Source organism: Haliaeetus leucocephalus, unplaced genomic scaffold (assembly GCF_000737465.1).
Source record: "Haliaeetus leucocephalus isolate CR32 unplaced genomic scaffold, Haliaeetus_leucocephalus-4.0 Scaffold182, whole genome shotgun sequence".
Taxonomy (NCBI): Eukaryota; Metazoa; Chordata; class Aves; order Accipitriformes; family Accipitridae; genus Haliaeetus; species Haliaeetus leucocephalus.
In genome coordinates this window covers 853,592-874,281 of record NW_010972618.1, presented here as the reverse complement: position 1 = coordinate 874,281, position 20,690 = coordinate 853,592, and the positions used below count along the sequence as shown (strand labels likewise).

Sequence of the window (20,690 nt, the reverse complement as noted above, 5' to 3'; positions counted from 1 at the left end):
ATTGTTTGCTGTCTGGTGGATGCCCAGCAAAACCCTGCCCCATGGCATTTGCCATCTCAGAGCTGGGCGTTCGGCAAGTGGCTTTATTTCACAGTGGGCCTCATCAGCCAGAGGAAGCAAGAAATTAAAGCAGAGCCTTTTCTGCCATCAGAGCAGGTGGACGTCCCAAGGCCCCCTGGTTTGCAGGTTTGCTTCTCTCTGCCCTCACTTTGCCATGCTTCCATAGAGGTATTTCCTGTGCCCAGGCCACATGTTTTGCTTCGCCTCTGTTTTGCTCAGGTGCTTTAGCTCAAGCATAGCTCCAAATAAGGCTGCTGGATTTTTTTTTTGTATCTTAATTTCCTCTTCTTCAGTCCTGCTGCATTTCAGAGACCTGTTTGCAAGTTGGTGCTGTTAAGAACCCCTCCAAATGGAGCAGTAACTGTGGGCCCATCGCTGAAGACTGATGAGTGGACTGAAATGGAGCAAAAGTCAGGGGTTTTTGCCCCTGTTAACTCCAGGGAAGTCAGTTTGGAATAACTAGAGCTAAAGGAAGGGATCAGTAAAATGACCTAAAGCAGCATCTGAGCCAGAAAGTCTCTTGAGAGCTGGGAACAATAGGGAAGGTAATAGCCTTGCTGGAAGGGGCACGGTGTAATGTTAGCGCTGGGTAAACAGTGCAATAAGAGCCTCATGTTGCTCAATAACTAACACTTGTTTTCTCCCTGCTGCCCACAAAGACCCAGACTCCTTCCTGAAGTCTGCGCGTCTCCAGCGCCTGCCCTCATCCTCATCAGAGATGGGAAGCCAGGACGTGTCTCCTCTCCAGGAGACCAGCAAGGACCCTTTTTCTGGAGACTGCAGCTGCCGGCAGGATGGGCTGACTGTCATCATCACCGCCTGTCTGACCTTTGCCACAGGGGTCACGGTGGCCCTGATCATGCAGATCTATTTTGGGGACCCTCAGGTAAGATGAAACAGCAGCTTTGCAGTCAGGCTTTGGCTCCAAAAGTAGGAGAAGCTCCCTAACTTTCCTCCTTGCCAGCAGTTTAGTGGGGTAAGTGCTGGTGGGCCCTGGCCAGTGTCAATGAGACCCTGGGTGCTGAGTCTCTCTCTGCGATTCCACCTCCAATTGTCTCAAAAGCTTTTTCCTGAAGCTGGGGGTTGTGCTCTGAGAGGTCAGCTGGGCTCTTGGCACCTGTCCTGTGGCCGGGGCATGGGTGGCTGTGCCAGGCAGGTTTGGGGGTGTGGCCGGGGGGAAACGGGCAGCCCCACTGCTCTGTCTGCAGCTGTAGTTTGAGCCAGATGTGAATGCTTTCAGAAAGCAATCCTTAGTTAAGCAGTAGGCGTCTTTCGTACATCTCCACTTGGAGAGAGTTTTACGGATCTGTATGCCCAGGCTTGCCTCTGGAAGGATCTGTCCAGGACCAAGCAGGAAAATAGCTGAAAACAGAGCCAAGCCTCCTGCTAATCTGTCCCACAAAGTAGTGCTGAATTGCAGAGCAAAGGCAGCATTGCCATGGGGTCATACTTTCCTGGAGAACATCTCCTGCCAAGTACTGCAGCCTGAGAAGGGCCAAGGGGCAGCCAGTAGTCACCATCATCTTCTCCATATGCTGCCCAGCAGGGCAGAGCTGCCTGCAAGTCCTCATGAAAGAGATCTGGTTTTTTTTAATTTATTGCTCTTGTCACTGGCATGCAAAATGCAGCCGTTGGGAGTGGAGTGGCTTGGCCCTGTGGCTGACTGGGGTGCAGTGCCGGAGGGAGGCTGTGCAACGCAGCCCCTTTCGTGGCACTGCTGGAAGGGCCAGTCCTGCCCACCAGCCTGCCGTGGCCCTTCCATCTTCGCACTTCCCACGGCCACTCTGGCTCATGCTGAGATGCTGCAATTTGTACTATAGGGTTAAAATGAACTTTTTAAAACTTTTTGTGATTGCATTATCACTGCCACTGGCACCAGGGAAGGATGAGAACAAGCTGTGGTACTGGGAGGGATGCTGCATTCTTTGCAGCGATATTCCTGTTTCCAGTGATCGCATTGCTGCAGTGCAGTGACAGCATGCTGTCGCCCATTGCTCTTGAGGATTAGTCCAACCCTGCTCTGGGGTTATGGAGGACAGGGTGAGATGTGGCCCACCAGCTTAGCATGTCTAGTGTTGAAAGCAGCTAAGCTGATGGCCGTGGCTACATGCAGAGATACCACAGCTGCCCTGGTGCAGGGATGTGCCAAGGGACATGTTACTCCCACCAGCATTTGGAGGCACCTGCAAATGCAGATCAGCCACAGCCTTGGCACTGGCCTCAGGCTTCAGGTGCCAGAGAGCTGGGTGAACATCTGGGCAGCCCCAGCACCCCTCCCTGGTCACAACCACTCTCCTTTTCCGGCAGATCTTCCACCACGGTGCCGTGGTCACGGATGCTGCCCGCTGCACGGCGCTGGGCATAGAGGTGCTCAACAAGCAGGGCTCCTCAGTAGATGCAGCCATTGCCTCAGCCCTCTGTGCAGGAATCGTCAACCCCCACACGTCAGGGATTGGCGGGTAAGTGTTGGTTACTCACCCTCTGCTGTTGTCTGCTGTTGACCTCAGGCAGGTGGTTTCCCTACCAGCTGAGACGTGCCTTCATGGTAGCCCGAGTCCCAGCACGTGGTACCAGGTCTCTGACATCAGGCAGTGGACGTGTCCACGTCTGCGCAGGGACAGGGATCCTTCCTGTGCACCAACTTGACAGTGAGGGACAGAGACCCCCAGGGAGGGAAAAGCTGCGTCTGCCATAGTGGCTGCCAGAAAAATCCAAGCCTTAGGCTCGAGAGAGTTGAAAAAGTGACTACAGGTTGCCGAGCCCCTCTGCGAGCGTGCCAAGAGCTTGCAACACCCTGGGCTCAGTCCCAATGCTTTCAGAGATTGAGTGCTTCCCTCCATAAGCTCTGCTCCTGCTGCAACAGGAGGCTGAGGTCCGAGCCAGGCTCTGGGCAGCAGCCAGGGGAGGCACGGCGGTGAGGGGTGGCCTCCTCCCAGCCCTCATCCCCAGGGTGGCATCCACATGAGCCTGGTGCTCTCGGCTCTGCAGGAGGTCTCAGGAGCGTTGCATAAGTGACCGCCACCCGATAGCTTCTCCAGGCTGCGCCTCGGATTGCTGTTGTAAGCAAAAGCCCTGGTCTGTTGCAAAACTGCTCAGATTAGAAAGAAAATTGCAGATATTCCCAGCCTGGCAGTGGAACACAACCAGTGGCCCTCTGGCCAGGCTGGCAGGGACTGATACAGCCTTGCTGCAGGCTCAGCATGGGGGCTGCCTGCATCCCGCACTGACCCTGGCTCAGTTGTCCTGAACTGCTCTCTGGGAAAGGGCAGCAGCATTCCCCTGCGCCACTGGCCAGCCCTGGGTTACTGCTGAGGCTGGTGACCTGCTACGATGGCCCCACCATGCCGGGACTGGGCCTGGCCCCAGTGGCACCCATGCTCTTCATTTTGGCTGTGTGGCCCGGCTGCTGCAGGGACAGCCGGTGCTGTGCCGTGACCCCTGTCTCGCTGCAGGGGTGGGGTGATGCTGGTCCACGACATTAGGAAGAACAGGAGCTGGGTGATCGACTTCCGCGAGGTGGCTCCCCTGGGCATCCCACTGGAGGGGGACCTGCAGAAGGACACCAAGGTGAGGACCAGTGTCCCATGGCCGACCCCTCCAGGGCTGTGGCTGGCTGATGTCGCCAGCTCTCCTCTTGCCACAACTTTCGGGCCGAGGGGGAGATGCCCGGGGAAGCGACAGGAGGCCTCTCCCACCATGGGAGATCCCGGCCCCTGCAGACATGCAGAGTCCAGGGAAAATACTTCTTTGGCAGGCCCAAAACAGCTGGAGCCTGCAGGGCTTGGGGAGTAGAGGCATGTCCCTCTGGCAGTGGGGACCTGTGAGAACAGGAGTCCCAGGAAGGAGCAGAATCCCATGTCGTTCTGCTGAGTTATTTCTCCTGACCAGACTGGGTTGAGACCAGGATTGAATTTGCCTCTCCTTCCAAAAACTTGCTCCCTAATTTAGTGTGTTGCTACAGACCTCTTCCCCTCTCCTAAAGACCATGCAGACATTTCCCATGTAAACATGACTTGCATCTCCTTGACTTGCAACTGGGCACCATGTCCCATGACCTCATGGGAAGGAGACTACTCTTCCTTTTTGTCCTTCCTATTTTACAGCCAGGTCTGCTCGTGGGCGTACCAGGCATGATACAAGGAATGCACCAAGCGCACGAGTTACACGGGAGGTAAGACTCGAGGCTGGCACAGGCAGGCTGTCCTCATGCCACACAGGCTGTGCCCTGGGGTCCCTGTGGGGGAGCTGGGAGCACACGAGCCCTTGCCATCAGACCCCGTTCTCAGCCACCAGTCACAACCATCAGATAAGGTGTATTTGGAGGCTTGTGTTGACAAATATGTTCATTTTTTGGTACTTCATTTAACAAAAGAAAAAATTCAGCTTGGTCAGGTTTTCTGCAAAGCAAAATCTTGGCTAACAAGACAGACAATAAATGTTCTCTTAGAAATAGGCACAGAACATTTTCATGCATGTCTGTGTATTTTCATTCTCTCTTTAGGTGGACCCTAAGAAGTGTGGCTCTCTTTGATGCCCTGTTGGGACAGGGAGGGAGGGATCTGAATGACTTGTTCAGGGCTGGAGCCTGGCTTGAGATTTTGCTCCAGAGATGCCCCCTCCTCTGTCTTTGCACTGACGTTCCTCTCTGATGCACATCGTGGAGCACTGAGTTGATCCTGCTAAAAAGAAACAACCCACTGAAAGCTCCTTTTGGCCACTGCTGGCTACACAGCCTGGTCTTTCAGGAGCCCCCTGACTGCAGAGCTGAGCCCTGTGCTTGCTTCCCACCACCCTGCCCTGCTGCACCCCTCCAAGGCACGTTTCTCCTTGTCCTTTCTCCTTTGGCAGACTCCCATGGTCCAAGCTGCTGGGCCTCGCGGCCGCTGTTGCCCACAATGGGTTTAATGTCACACACGATTTGGGTGAGTACCTGATGGGCACCCAAGGGTGGCTGCTCAGCACGGAGGAGCACACTGGCCACTGTGCTTGGGTGTGAGGCAGCTGGGGATGTAGTTGGTTATTCATGGGAGCTTAAGGCTCTTTGCACCTGGAGATGGATGGTGTTGGGAGCTGAGCAACGCCTGAGCCATGGTCAGGCAAGAGGAGAGTGTGGTGGCAGCAAAACTGGAGCCCTTTCCCAGGGCTGGTCAGGGGCGGGTCAGAGCAGCCCACGCTGGGCAGCTGCCCAGGGCCAGCCAGGGAAGGGCACTGGGGTTTCTCTGGGTTTCCTTCCCAGCTCTAATGGATGCATGATCCAGCCTCCCTCTAGTTTTGAAATAGGGCAAGAGGCAGCAGCAAGTCTCAAACATCCCCATCAGGTGCACAGTGACTCCAGGTCCCCTGCGCGTTCCTGCACCCTGGCTTTTCTGGATGTCCTTCCCCTTCTCACCCACAGCCAAAGCCGTAAGTGAACTGAAGGACCTGAACTACTCTGACAAATTTCGGGAGATCTTCCTGCCAGATGGCCAGCCCTTGGTGCCTGGCATGTTTGTCAGGCGCCTGGACCTCGCAGCTGTCCTGGAACTGGTGGGGGCAGAAGGGGTGTCAGCTTTCTACAGTGGAAATTTGACCCAAGAGATAATCTCTGAGGTGAGCCACGTCTGTCCCTATGTCTGCCCCAGACCACACAGCACAGCCCGGGCTGGGGGTGCCACCTGCCATGTCATCTGCTGAAGGTGACAACCTGGAGATAAGCCATAGCCAAGTGTCAGCACAATGATGGGGACAAATGCATGGAGCATCTTTCTTTCCTGTCCCTGTCACTGCAGTGGTGTAAGTGACACACGGGTCACATCCACAGCCTACGGAAGCAAAACCTCCATTTTGTCTATAACCAGGACAGACTGTTTTTTCTAAGGAAAAAAATCTTAATTTCAAGCCCCGCTCTGGGCTGTGTTAATATTAGTGGCAACCCCTTTTCCCCCATAAGGAGAGGTGTCCTGCTGTTGAGAAGCAAATTTTTCTTGTTAATGGGACTGTAAGATATAGACTCCAGGAAAATGGTTTAAAAATAAAACTGTGAGCCTTGGGAGCAGAAGATCAGACAGGCTTGGTCCCACTTAGGGTTGCCCTAGTTTAACTCCTATTGTTAGAGGTTCTCTGGAAAAAATAGCATCAACAAAGTAATTATTCTAGTAAAAAAAACCAAAACAACAAACAACTTTTATACCTGGGTAGCTGCAATCAGGGTGGTTGGTGGCACCATTTTTCCCTACCACCTTCGTTCAAGTGATGCACCTTCAACATGTCGTCAGTAATTGGGAAGGGGTTCATTCAGCTCAAGCCTTAGATATTTGTGAGCTCTGTGTTTGGAAATCTCCTAAGGTTCACCTGGACCACAGCAGAGGTGGAGAACGAGGAACAGGAAAAGTCCCAAGCTTGTGGTGCATCTCCGCAGCTAAACCCTGCTTTATCACCCCGTTCCCCAGACCTGAGGGCTGCTGCAGGGACGCACAAACTCTCTATGGAGGAGCAAGGCCCAGGGTTGCAACACCAAAGACCCTGGCAAGCTCTGGGATCAAGTGCGCAATTCCAGCTTTGGTTGCAGAGCAGAGTAAAGTGCTGGCTTCCCACAGTGTTTATTGTTCCAGCAAAGGGGGGACATCAACATGGTGAAATCAAGTAAAGCTCCAAAACACCCTACCCTTTGTTTCTATCCTGTGGCAGGAAGGCACGGGTGCAAAAAAGTGCTCTCTGGGGAATTTGAGATGGTGTCTGCAGTGTGTGGCTGGCTAGGGCTTCTCCCCTTTCTGTGCCATCAGGCTCCTCCTGCCCCACTCCCCACTGCTTTGCCCAGGCTTTCCGCTGGCTGAGCTCCAGGGAGCCAGCTCCTGGCACAGGCTTATCTCAGCTGTTGGGTTCAGCCTGGCCTGTTCTCTGGGACTGCTTTGGGAAGGAGGCAGGGATGCCCTGTAGGGGATACATCTTCTTTTGCAGCTTTGGGGTGGTTTGACATGCTGCCCCCCCACAACGTGCCCTGCATTAGCTTTCCTGCTCCAGTCATTCATCCATTTCTGCCACAGAAGGAGTTTTCTTGACAAGTTAGCTGGCTAGTTTAGAAATCAGAGCATGCACAGGTTATTTGTTCTTGCACATTTTTGAATGGAAATCCAGAGGACTCATAGCAGCTACTCACCCCAGCAGAACCTCTCACCAGGTTGTGTAGCTTCTCCTGGGTGGCGAAAGAGTTGGCCCATGAGCACAGTAGCGCCTGTATGCTGACTGAGAGTATTACCTACTTCAGGAGATCTTAAGATCAGCAGAATGCAGTTGTGATGGTCCTACCTCATCTCCATCATGACTCAACCACAGAAGACCTGCAGTGGAGGGAATTACCCATCTTTACCATGTTCATGAAAATTACCAAGCCCAGTAAATTGTACCTCTGGGATAGTCTTACAAAAAGACCAAGGGTACAGCAGACTCACTGTCACCTGAAATAATTAAAAATAAGTTGGGAATTGTATGCTAAAGATTTCTAGTGATGACGACCTCCTATACTCAGGTTCCTTCTCTCCTGGATCCATATAGATCTTTTATCCTGGCAGTATTCAAATGCTTCATAACCTTTAACATACTCATGCTTGCCACCCAGGGGAGAGAAGGCTGTGAGGCAGTGCCAGTCCCCATTGTCACAGGTAGGCAGAACATCTACAAAGCACCCATGGGGTAGGTGAGCTTTTGGAGGTGAGCTGCAGAGCCTTCCAGCAGTGGTGAATGGTGAGCCAGGCCACCAAGGCCATGAAAGCACAGATTTTCAGGGTATGCTGAGGAACCTGGCACTTGGCTTGGGAATCTCAGTGGTATTTGTTTGACAGTGTGGTGTATGTTCACCTGGGCAAGCTCGAGGAACACAGAAAGCCTTGACCCAGCTTTCTCAGTGTGCGCTGCTTTGCTCTCCTGCACAGGTCCACAACTATGGAGGAGTCTTGGTGGAGGAAGACTTCAGCAATTACAGTGTCACAGTGGAGAATCCCATCCACACAGTCTATCAAGGTAAATGCCTGACCCATTGCCATGCAACTTCAGTTAAAAGTTTGCTTCACCTGGCAAGAGGTGGCAACAGTATTTAACAAGAGTTGAAGTCACAGCTGTGCTGAGGCATCTGCAGAAAAGCCCTCCAGGGTGTTTCCTGCTATTGCCTGCTGACACTGATGCATCCTAGGCAGTTCAAGAAGTTTTCAGCACTTTGAAATGGGCCTGTTTTTTCCTTGGTAGTGACCAATGGTATTTTAATAGTGTTAAAGTATAAAGATGCAATATGATAACATATTGATGCAATGTCTGGATAGAAGCTGGACCATAGGCTAGCACCTACGTCAGAAGACAGTTCCCAAAGTTGATCTACAATGGAGAAAAACATACTTTATGCAAAAAGTTTCTAAAATGTCATTCTTTTCTAGGAATCCCTGTCTTTACTCTCCATACAGCTGTAATGTTGCAAACCCATTTTATCTCTGTTTTTCCATACTGCAGCCCAGAAACCAACCAGCCAACCAAAAAGAACTGAATTTCAGATGTAAAAAAAGCATCCCTATTTGGGCTTCCTTCATCCATCATAGAGAAACAGAAAGATACAACAGGAATGTTTTGGGAAATCCTTTCAAATCATGTTGCTTTCCATTATTTCCCCTCAAATCTGGAAAGGTTTCCCTGTCCTCAAGGACACTAGCTTATGGGAAAGTGTTATAACTGGACAGTATCTGACAAAAGCAGCTTCATTCCTCCCTTCTTTCCTTCACAGGTCATCTTGTTTTCAGTCCCCCACCTCCACATGCAGGTCCTGCACTGATCACAGCACTGAACATCCTTGAGGGCTTTAACATCACAAGTCAAGTATCCAGGGGGAATATCTTGCACTGGATGGCAGAGGTGAGAGGAGGTTCAACATTCACTGAATTTCTTGTGCTGCTAGAGAATAATTTATTTGTTGCTTGGTTGTACAAAAATATTTGTAGGTAATTCCCAGAGGAGAATGACCAAATAGACTGCTAAGGTGTAAATCTGAGCTGTTCTGCTGCCTCAGGTGGGTGCAGGTGCTGGAGCCTCCTGCTCAGCTGAGCTCTTTCTTCCTTAGGCAGAGCTTTTTCAGAAGAACAATCTGTGACTTTTGCCCATTTCTTGTACACGATCATCTCTTCAGAATGACCCCACAGCAGCTGAGGGTGGTCCCATCTCTTTCCTCCACCTCTTATGCTCCAGTGGCCCTGGCCATACCAGAAAACCAGAGTTCTGCTAGGGCACTGCAAGGAGAGTAGCAATCTGATGCTGCAAGCAAAAACCTGTATGTGGCAATGACAAGGAAAACTGACCCAACACTATATTTTTTCAAAATCCTTACATTTTACCCCACCTCATGATCTCAGTGGTCTAGATCATGATTTTTCTAGTATTTAGGGCTGTCAGCCCTACCAAAACATTGCAGCTTCCCAGGAAGTCAAGCAAGTGCTCTGTTTCATGCCCTGCAAGGAGTCCTACATTCTTAGATGCTTAACAGATTGACAGCTGGGTTTTATGAGTTGGGAATTTTAAGCAAGGATGTAACCACATCCTTGTAGCAGACAGGACAGTGGGTGCTTGGAAGTTATTGCCTCTCAGCAAAAATGCAACAGCTGGAGGTGTTACATGCTGCTAGGCCTGTGCAGAGGCAGAGGAGGTTGACTCAACTAAATTATTTTTGAGCTCTCTTTAGGAAGCTTTGGATGAATCTGTTTGCTCTGCATTTGCACCAGGCCAAGAGTTTCACCCATTGGTTATCATGTCCCAGCTTAGGAACAGCAACCTCCAGATAAAGGGCAGTCACTTCAGAAGATGTGTAACCCTGATCTTGGGATCTTACTTGGGATGGCTGAACACATGGCTGAGATTTAGTGCTAAGTCAGCACCAGATAGTCCAGCCCTGGGACAGCCATGACCAAGATGACCTTAACCTGTGCCTGTGGCGTGGATGTGGTCTGCTTGTTTCAGTGGAGCTCTTCCTTGGCCACCAAGCCTCTTGTACCTCCTCTGTATGGTATGGTGGTCAGGAGACTGTTTCATGGAAATGCCACCTTCTCCAGAAGTTAATCATGTTCTACGCTGTACATCAGAAGATAAATGATGATGCTTCAGGAGAAGTTGTTGATGCGTGGCACTTGTCAAAACAGAAGTCACATCTAGCTATCTACCTGCAGCGTAATGTACTGTCTTGAATCTTGAATGAAAATGGGATGACCTGCAAGCTGAAAGTCTAGTGCATTTCTGCTAGGCCCAAGCTGGCTTGATTGAAGAGCACATTTCGCCTTGTGGTTGTCCCCTGGCTATGCACTGTAACACCAGGGCTGGATAAACTGTGTCTTTTGAAATTGCATCTTCCCATTTTTGATGGACTGGCTTAGGCAGGATTCTGCATGTATGAGAAACCAGATGCCTTCCCCTTTTTACACCATCATTCCCTTAAGTGTGCTGGGACTAACGCTTTCTGTTCAAACACTTCGGATGACTTACAACTAGGAACATGGGTAGCAGCTGGTGAGCAGAATAGCTCATTTCTGCTCGGCAGTAGTGCTGCACCAGTGGAGCTGCCATCCAGAGGCAACGGCAAGCCCAGGACCCACTGTCCCACTGGGATTCAGTGTGATCTCTGCTGTTGTGGCAACCACTCAGGAATGGAAATAGAAAGTAAGTGGCATCCTGGTGACCCTGTCTGCCAGCTGGCAATGCAGCTGAACCACTGAGCTGGGCTGAGCCAGCTGGTCAGCTCCTGCCAGGCATGTTCCACCTTGTGCAAACACTGCTGGATACGCTTGGCTCCCACAGCACACAGTTTGCCATGCCAAACTGATGCCTTTTGGTCCCCATACTCATGTGTGGCAGCCCTTTACACTGAGGTATTCCCAGGACCAGGCTTTTAGACATTTTTCTTCATAGGCTTCAGCCAACATGCCAGGAGACCAGATACCTCTTCCTGTTTGGAGTATCAAAAGTTGTATTTCCAGGGCCACTTAAATGTTTTTCTTTCTTTCTTTGTGTGTTCAATTCAGACATTAAAAATAGCCCTGAGTCTAGCTAGCAACCTGGGAGACCCATCTGATGATGTATCCATCACTCACGCTGCAGAAGACATGGTGAGGTAGGTCTGAGGCTGACAGGCACAGTGACAGTTGCAAGATATGTGGTTTGGATATCATTCCTGGATTTGCTCTTTTCAGTGCACAGGGGAAACTGAGGTTATTCTACTTCTGGTTTACTGAGGAAAGGTCAGTCCTTGGGTGTCCTCCTAGGGCTCACTCTTCAACAAGGATCACAGCTGATAGCATGGGGCTCTGGGGAAGGGTCATGGAATGTCCTCACACAGAGGTTTCCTGGAGCCAGCTTGATCTTGAGGGTTCCTCCCACTTTCTCACCTCTCTAAATATTCCTTCTCAGCAGGTCGAACAAACAGCCATCCACATGACCATGACCACACATGCAGTTTCTGGCTCTCCCTTCCCCACCATGGGGCTCGGGTGCCTTTGCAGTACACCCAGACACGTGGGAGAGGCCAGGCCTGGGGTTTCAGCCCAGCCTCCTACCTCAGAGCCAGGTCCAGCCATGGTTGGTGGCCAGAGCAGGACCTGACTTGCCAGTCCTGGAGGACTGGCATTCAGCCGGGTGGTGCCAGCCCTTGTCCATTGGGGGTGAGTTTACCACTGTAGACAGAGCCTGGGAGGTCCACAGCATTGTCTCTCTGTGTGGACTGAGCCATCTTGTCTCCTTCCATCGGGTGAAACAAAGGAGCTGCCTGTCCTCAGTGCCAGCCCCCTCAGGGAGACACCGCCAGTAGCTGTGTAGATGTACCCCCACAGACAGACCAAGAGACGTTCAGCTTCCTAGGCTCATGGCTTGCTTTCCTCTTTCCCTCCCTCATTGCTGAAGTAAATCAGAAGCTAATTCCCTGCGCCAGCTGATTAATGACTCCCAGTCCTTCTTGTCTGATCTCCACATGCCTCACTTCTCCGTGGAGAGTGGACCCGCTGCTAGCCAGGTGCTTGTCATGGGGCCCGATGACTTCATTGTTGCTGTTGTAAGGTAAAGGATTTACTTCTTCCCTCCATAATGTACTCAGAGGGTGGGAGCAGGGAGAAGAAAACAGGTTCAACAGGACAGGATGGGACCAGACCTGGAGCAGCTGGGCTCCTCTGTCCCAGTTAGTCCTGCAACAGAAGAAATAGTGAAGATGGGGTGGAGATGTGTGAGCTGGTGCTGCTCTGCCCTGTGCAATCCCACAGCCCTCTCATAGTGAAACATGTCTGGATTGGCCTGAATCTGCTCCCTGGATGGCCAAATTTAAGGACTGATGGGGGCATAGAGACAGGTCCATCAACCTAGAGGGGAATCCTTAAACACAGGGAGGGACAGAGCTGCCATCGCCCACATGGTTTCTGCTCCTAAGTATGTGGAGACTTTCACTCCTCACATCTAACCGGCCCTAAAGAACTACCAAAGAGTCTATCAAGCCAGGATGGGACAGAAAATTGGAGCCCTGAAAGCCTCGAGGTGCACAGAAATCTCTGGGAGGATTTTTATGAGATTTCTTCATGTTTCTTTCAGTTCTTTGAATCATCCCTTTGGCAGTGGAATAATAACACCCTCTGGAGTCCTCCTGAACAGCCAGATGTTGGACTTCTCCTGGCAAAATAAAACAATGAACCATTCTATTCCCAGGCCGGTAATGAATGACATGACAAATTCTTTATTTGAGCTGTCTGTACCATTTTTTTCAATTTTATTCTCATCTCCACAACAGGGAGGCTATTTAATGCCTTATTAATAATTGAGAGACAATAGTCTGTAGGAAGCTCCTATTTTTTCATTATATGAGCCACTGAAACGGAGTAAACAGAAGGTTTCATGTGTATCAGTTATCATTATAATGCAGTTTTATCAAGTGACGCTGTACATCTCAGCTACCTATTTTCCCTGCAGTCCAGATGCACTTTAAAGCAACCATCCTTTTCTGTGGACTTGAATTAAGGAGTCTCTTTATGAATTGCTGCTCTGCAGGTTTGAAAGTAACAGATAGCAGAAAAAAAATCTTCAGGTCTTGGAAAGAAACAATTGCAGACCAGTATTGGTGGCTTCCAGTGCTGCCTTGTTGTTTCTTCTTGCTGTGTATTGAAAAACCATCCCACTTTGCTGGGTTGGTACTTTAGAAGTGGGTGAATGGGTCTGTGTACCTTCTGTAAAAGAGAGCGATGGTGTGAAACGGGACAGATCCTTTTAACACCAGAGAGCATTATCATAGCAGTGAGGATGTCAACCTTGTAAAACTACACAAGTGCAATTGTTGGCTGAAGCATAAAGAGTAAGAGGTTAATCTGCACAGCTTGAGCACCAGCAAAGCTTTAGTCAGCTTGCTGAATTTTTTTGGTCTGTCTTTTCTTCAACTGCAGCAAAATCTCATTCAGCCTCGGAAACGACCCCTGTCTTTCCTGTTACCCACCATCGTGAGACCATCCGAGGGGATGTGCGGGACGTACCTATGTCTGGGAGCTAACAATGGGGACAAAGCCTTGAGCAGCATCATTCAGGTCAGTGCTGCGTCTGGGCATCTGCCCTCTCAGAGCAGCTGTTGAGCTCAACACTGAATAGGGTCCCTTCCTGTAGTACAGGCTTTCCCTTCTTTACGTCCCAGGCTCTGTTGAAACTGGTGGCCACAGGATTACCAGTTCATTCTTTAATGTCACCAGTTCCACATATTTGTTTTTTCAAATCTCTAAAAGCTACCAGTTTAATTCTCTTGCACCTTTCCTGGTGGCACCACTCATAATTGTAGAGGAAAAGCATCTTGGCAAAATCTATAATGGTTTTGTGTCATTCTAATACCTGTTAAAAGCTTTTTTTAAGGATCATTAGGAAAAAAAAAGGAGCATTTTGTATTCAGAGAATTGCAGGAGACTGGCAGCCCTTTAGACCTTTTCCCCATGAAAAGCTCCTTTTAGTGCATTCCCAACTGAATTGCTCAGCACTTGCTATAACTTGGGCAGCTCCTCCTAATTTATGATTTGTAATGAGGTGAAGTACTTGCCAATAGCTTGAGTGCATGCACAACAGCAATGGATTGCTAAAAAGAAAGGCACAACAAGAATGGCTCCCATTTTCCTTACCTTTTGGAAGGCATTATTTAGAGCAGAACTAAAGCCAACCATTGCTTCCTAATGCTTTGTTTGGAGAAGTCACCCTGAGCTTTTGGCTGTAACTAACAAGTATTTAGAGGTTACATCACATTCCAGACACACAACTCTCCTAATTTAGCAGGAACTATGTGACAAAAAGCCCATGCAATCCTGAAAAGGTACCACTTTTCCACCAACAATATACAGGCCGTATTTCAAGGGCCTCTTTGTATGTGCAAAACCCTGCATTAGTTCATGCAGTTTGGTAAATGGTTCAAAATGTTCTTTGCCTGCTGCATCTGCAGATGTTGGAGCCACCAATTAGGGGGATGCTCGGGAAGTTGGCTTCTCCTATTCTCATTACTTGTTTTTATTATTGAGGATCTTTTATTCTTTTGCAGGTTTTGGTAAATGTTTTAACATTTAACAAGAATCTGAGTGAAAGTTTGTCACTTGGTCGACTTCACCCACAGCTTCAGTCTAACATCTTGCAGGTTGACAGTGAGTATGGACACTGGGTGTGGTGCAGCCTACAAATCTAGCGTGTTTAGAAAAGGAGCAGGATTTTCTTAGCACACTGCTGTGGAAGTGCGACAGCCCAGCGCACAGCTCACTGTGTTCTAGGGTCCTCAGTGGGTGCAGAGGGTTTTGGGGAAGACAGGAAGCAGCAACCTAGCTTCTTCAAAGCTTGGAGCCCTTACTGAGCCATGCCCTCTCCCTCTTGTCTTGGGAATACTCCCTGGCCCCTCCAACACCACCTGTCCAAACTCTTCCAGGTGCTTCTCCCCAACCCTCCCTCTGTCCCAGCTCAACTCGTGGTAGCAGCCTTGTCCTGTGCTTAAAACCTTTTGCAATCTGATGCCACTGAAGATATCCAAATAAACAAGACTGCAACCACAACTTCACCCAGACACGTCCTGAATGCTAGCAGATCTTCCTACACTTTATTACCACTGCCATAAATTATATTCTTTCACTTTGCAGTCCGTGTCCCTTAACTCCACCAGCTGGGGAGAAGACAAGGCTTATGGCAAGGCTTGTAGCTTGACAGTGCTGGAAATGCAGCATCAATGCTGACACTCTGGAGACTGTACTGCCAGCTCTTGTCCTTGTTATTACAAGTCTTCGTCTATCTGTTGTTTTTCACAAAGCCCCATACCTTACCGGAGTGAAACATAAGTGAAATTTGGTTCTTATTTCACACAAAATAGCCAAAGTTTCTAGGCCTTCTCATTTCAGAGGAAAATCTAAAATTGTCTGGTGAGTGTGACCTGCAGACTTGGAAACTAGAATTAATTGAACCAAATCCAAAACTTCAGAAGGTCCTAATTTGTGGGTTTGGACATTTGGCATCAACAAGATATATGTTAAAACACATCTGCAATGTATATAGCTTAAATAACTGTGGGATTTCTGTGTGCCTGCTCAGTTTGTCCAGTTGCATTCCCAGCTTTGTATCCTCAGGCACTTCTATTCAGGCAGAAATTACAAAACATCAAACAAACAAAATAAAAGCAGAAGAGCAAGGAACCTAAGGTAGATGGCTGGAAGATTAAGAAATACATGAAGGGGAAGTTGGAAGGCTTATCACAAACTTTGTCATTTGGCAACTTGTTTTACTATCTGTTTTGAGCTGCCTTACATCTTATTTTGACTAATAACTGTTAATACTATTATTTGTAACTAAGCTCTTAAGAGCAGGGACTGCCTTGTGTACTGTAAGAAGAATAACTACAATAGGTGCCAGATCCTTTCATTTCCCCCACCGCACAGAGCACTGCCCATCTCTGAACAGCCTTTGCTGCTGAGAGCTGAGAGAGTGAGTGCTGGTCCTCCTCGACCGCTTGGCTCTCCCTAGCTGGGATGCCTTCTGAAGAGGCTGCAGGCAGTTTTCTTCACACTGCAGATCCCAAAAGGGTTAGAATAGAGGTTTGCGTCAAAGGCAGCACTGGTTTCAGTTACAAATTCCTCTTTCAAAATCCCTGCAGGTGAGTTTCCTGAAGAAGATATCGAATTTCTTGTAGCCAGGGGCCATCAAGTGGATAAAGTCAAAGTGGTCTCCCTAGTTCATGGAGCCAGAAGAACCAACAGTTTCATCATTGGCCTGAAGGACCCCAGGAGCGTGGATGCTGCCGGAGCCACAATATTGTAGCACCTCCCAGATGACAAGTTCACTGAACAAGGCTTAGACAAATCCACCCAAGTGATGTGCATGTTCTGAAATGGCCCCTTCTCCATCCCCAGGGTGGTAGCCCTGCATACACACTGCTGAGTAGACTTTCTGCATTCCCCACCCAGGATGACACCAGAGGGATTAGCTGCACCAACATACAGCTGTCTGGTTTTTTAATTTATTTTATTTTTAAATTATTTGAATTGCAAGCAGCTCAGTCTTTGTTATAGGAATGCAGGGAGCACACTTTTCTTTTGGCAGAGTATTGCTAATAATTCAGTCTTTTCAAAAGCCCAATTCTAGCCAGCATCTTCATTTTAGTGAGCGGGAACATTAGCAAAGGAAAAAACAGCTGCTGATGATACTGTCATCTTCATCTCCCTGTCTTTCCCAAGTTCATTCTTTGCCTCTTGTGTAAACCAATAATTAATGCAGCCTAATGTAGTGTTTATAGGTGCCTGTAGCTGGAATATCAGGGAGTCCTTTAATACTCTGTATGGGCCAGCTGATTTTTACCGCCATGCAGCCTCCTGTGTTAGTTCCTTTTCTCACATCACTACATACCTTGAATTTCAGGAGTAAGTATTTTGAATCAAGTTACTGTGCAGACTCACTGGCAGTCTGATTTTGTAACTGGAGCAATGGTTTTCAACTTCTGACAACTTGTGCACCCCCCAATAGTTTTCTTATAGAGGTTCAGCCTCTTCCATGGTGAATTTAAGCTTAGTGGTAGTGGGCTTAATTTTTTTAGATACCTTTTGGGGATATCTTAGCAGTACTCCACAAACTTGTAAAAATCCACACAAACCATGGACCGAAAACCACATGGAGAGTGTTTAGGTAGGCTCAGGGTTTTCCTTACACTGCCTTATCTCAGTCTGCTCTGAAAGCCTGAATCATGTAATCCCTACATAGAGGCTTGGGATATTCTGCTTACTAAATTCATGCCTGTACTTCAGCTCTATATTTTAATACTGGCGGCTCTATTGCAAAAGCTGAAGAGAGTGAGAGAAAAGGTACAAACCAAACCAAACACTACTGAGATAATTTTCTGTCTGCAGCATGTAGTGCAAAATATAAGAATACTTCTTCATTTCTTGTCTGAAATAGACTGAGGAAATAATACCACATCCAACAGCTGCACCATTTCATTCAACCCACATTTGGACATTTCCTTCTCTTTTTACTAGCAAGTTAGACAAAGACACCTGGCACTAAAATATTCTAGAATTTGATCATTTCCTGCAGTCTAAAATTTGATGATTTCCTTCATGGTGCAAACGCATCTATGGCCACTGTACATATTATATATGTATGTCTGCTTATGGTTGTCTTGTTCTTTCATTTGATGATTACACCAGTCACCCCCAACCCTCCTCCTGAGGGACCCTGAAACACTCATCTATTTGTAACGCACCTTCTAATGCTCATTGCCATTTGATAGGGGGAGCATGCGGGTCATTTTGGGGCAGTCAGGGCGCTACTGCAGATAATCGGACTAATCGTTCCTGCCAGCTGAGGATCTCAAAGCATCTTATGTGAAGCCTTGCAAGTTGCGCTGAGGAAGGACAGAGATGCTTTTATGCTCCGCTGAAGCGCAGCTACCCATGAGAAGAGCATGGCAGCTACCTAGCAGACGGGAACATCAATGGTGTTTTCTGCTGCAATGCATCAGTGGCCTCAGCTGAGAGACAGGGGAAGTACAACATTGTCTTTGGGAAGTTGTCTTCTCTGCCACCGCAGTGCCTGTAGGGCAAGAAGAGACTTTCTTCACCATAGGGACATCAAATCTGTTTATTTGTTTTTCTGTCATCAGCACTAGAGTTGGTCACAGCCCAAAGTCAGAGTGTTCATAAAACTTTACCTGTCTTGGAGCAGACCTCTTCAGGTTTCACAGGAAGGGAAGGATGCAGTTATGTGCATTGAATCTCACTGGTGGAAATTTGGGGTTTTCTAGTACGGTACAGCAGTAATCTATCCCTTGGGCACAGAGGTTTACTGTGCACAGCCGCAAAATAAGTGGTCAAGTCATCGTCACTTCAGTACTTTGCATGGAATATCACAAAACACTTTGAAAGATAAAATTCCTCCTTATTAACTGAATTTGCCAACTCACTTCTGATGCTGGAAACTGTGTATTCATTTGGGAGTTAAAGACTCTGGTCTTGATTCAAAAGGGCACTTACACACCCCAAGGTACAATTTCACAGCAGTTACTCAGAATCTGAAAATAAAGCATGTTCCTAAGTGCTCTGCTGGATCATGGACTATGTTGCAAAAAAGAGAAAATTTAAAATAATCGGAAGATGGGACTTAGGCCTCTAGGTCATGGCTAAGAGAAGTAAAGATATTTTTAATTATTTCCCATTTTCTCTGTTTAAAAACAGCATCGGTATAGCACAGATGTATTTGATACAGAAACCTTTAATCTGCTAATTGGCCCAGTGTCTCTGATACTTTGAGTCCATCTGTTGGGATGAGATCTGATGAATTTAATGTGAGGTACCAAGAAATACCCAATGTTTCCTTCTGTACAGGTGAGAGACATTGTGAAATAAAGGGCCATGTTCTGGAGACATGTGTGTACAGAGTAAATGCATTGATTTCAACCCGGCTATTGCAGACATCTAACAGCTCTGAAGCAGAATTTGTCCTGAAGCTTTTACATGCAAGTGTCAGCGAGGAGCTTGGAACACAAAACACATAATATAAAGTGGCTGAGAAAAATAATAAAGAAATTTTTTAAAGGAACAAAATAAACCCAAACAAAATAAAGAAGAAAAAAAAAAGATGCCTTTGCCAAATGTGACTATTATGATCTGGAATGTGATCAGCTTGGCTCTGCCAACATTTCCATTGCTCCCCATCGATGTATACTGGTTTTTACATCGGGATAAGCTGAAGACAGGCTCTGCCACTAAATGTTAGCTCAGTTTATTGGTATTTCTCACAAAGGCTCAATACCATTCATGAGCACAGATAACAAGCAGTGCTTTGCTAGCTTTAGATACTGCTGTTCACCTGTGTGCATCAAGCACCAATCACTGCATATAAAAGCCTAAATGGGGGATGAGGCAGAAGTCAGTGCCACTGTCCTGCAGCTGGGGGGACGAGGATACTCTGGCCCCTCAGCTGTGCCATCTCGTTCCCATTGCTGCCCCGTTCAGTGCCCAGACACTGAGGGGGGCTGGAGCCTGCCTTGCTCCCACTGGTCTGGATAGGGGCAGATGCTGCTGGGGCTGTCGGGGTGGTTAGAGCCACGCTGCCAGTGTGGCTTGGCACAGCGCCCGGCACAGGCGCTTGAAGGGCCAGGGATCCCCTGCTGCCCCTGGGCACGGGTATGAGACTGGCCGGCCCAGGGCACACTGGGTGTTTCTGCACTCTAGCAAGCAGCTCCGGCAGCATGCCCCGCTCTGTGTTTCAGGGGACCGGGGGCCTGCCAGGGTCAGGTGAGGGCAGAGCAGCCGCTGCCACTGTAGCCAGGGCAGCAGGTTCAGGTCCCCAGTCTCCAGGGATGATGACTGGTGTCCTACAGCTCTGCTGCAGCTCTGCCAGCATCTCTCTGAGGGGTCCCTCAGCTGGGGCAGTGAGTCCAAAAGTGCCTGTTAAGTGTCAGCTGGTCGGTCTGCTGGCTGCCAGGAGCTGGATCCTCCAGGTGGCTGCTGGGTCCCTCTGGCTGGACCATCTCAGAGCCTCCTTCCACCTGCTGCACAACTCGACAGGCTTCCATGGGCTGATCCTGGACCCTAACTTGTTGGAGAGAAAGGGGAGTCAGGCCTCGGTAAACACCATGAGGTGAAACCTGCAGCTCTTTCATGAACACATCAAAAACACTGAAGATTTTGTAAGGTTTTGCAAAGAATCAGGTGGAGTGGGAAGAGCTCCTGTAGCACCCAGGTATTTTCATCACAACGGTTTTGGAAAGATCTTTCATACTTCATTGATAGACATCTGCATGCTAGCCAGGGAAAGGAGAGCTCTGACAGGCAGAGCTGGTTTTTGAAGAGGCAGGGCACTATCTAAAATGAAACGCATCTGTGTGGAGGGCAGAAGAGCCTATGGAGTAGGAGCACTCGAGCACTGAAAAAAGCTGCCCAAGAAGGGCCCTCCAGTGACCACAGCATTTTCAGATGCAGATTGTCCTCACAGAGCTGACCCTGCTGCCTGGGGCCAATATCCCATTTGACAAGAGCTACTTGGCAGCTATGACCCTTCATCCACCCCGACTGCCCCCAGCATGGCTGGGGCTCCCCACCCAGCAGCTCTCACCTCTCTGTCCATCCAGAAGGAAAGGATGACTCCTGTGTATCCCCACCCTATCT

General features: G+C 48.8%; 1 protein-coding gene across 1 annotated transcript; it reads left to right on the top strand.

The window, feature by feature from the left end:
• The first annotated feature begins 381 nt into the window (after positions 1-381).
• On the top strand, positions 382-17,382 carry GGT7 (gamma-glutamyltransferase 7). Its single transcript, XM_010564570.1, has 15 exons — positions 382-605; positions 720-946; positions 2,368-2,519; positions 3,513-3,627; positions 4,164-4,231; positions 4,909-4,982; positions 5,456-5,649; positions 7,968-8,055; positions 8,804-8,931; positions 11,082-11,170; positions 11,956-12,108; positions 12,631-12,748; positions 13,473-13,610; positions 14,597-14,696; positions 16,184-17,382. Exons 2-15 carry the CDS (start codon positions 779-781, stop codon positions 16,345-16,347), a joined length of 1,749 nt encoding a protein of 582 aa, XP_010562872.1. The 5' UTR covers positions 382-605; positions 720-778; the 3' UTR covers positions 16,348-17,382.
• The last annotated feature ends 3,308 nt before the right edge of the window (positions 17,383-20,690 follow it).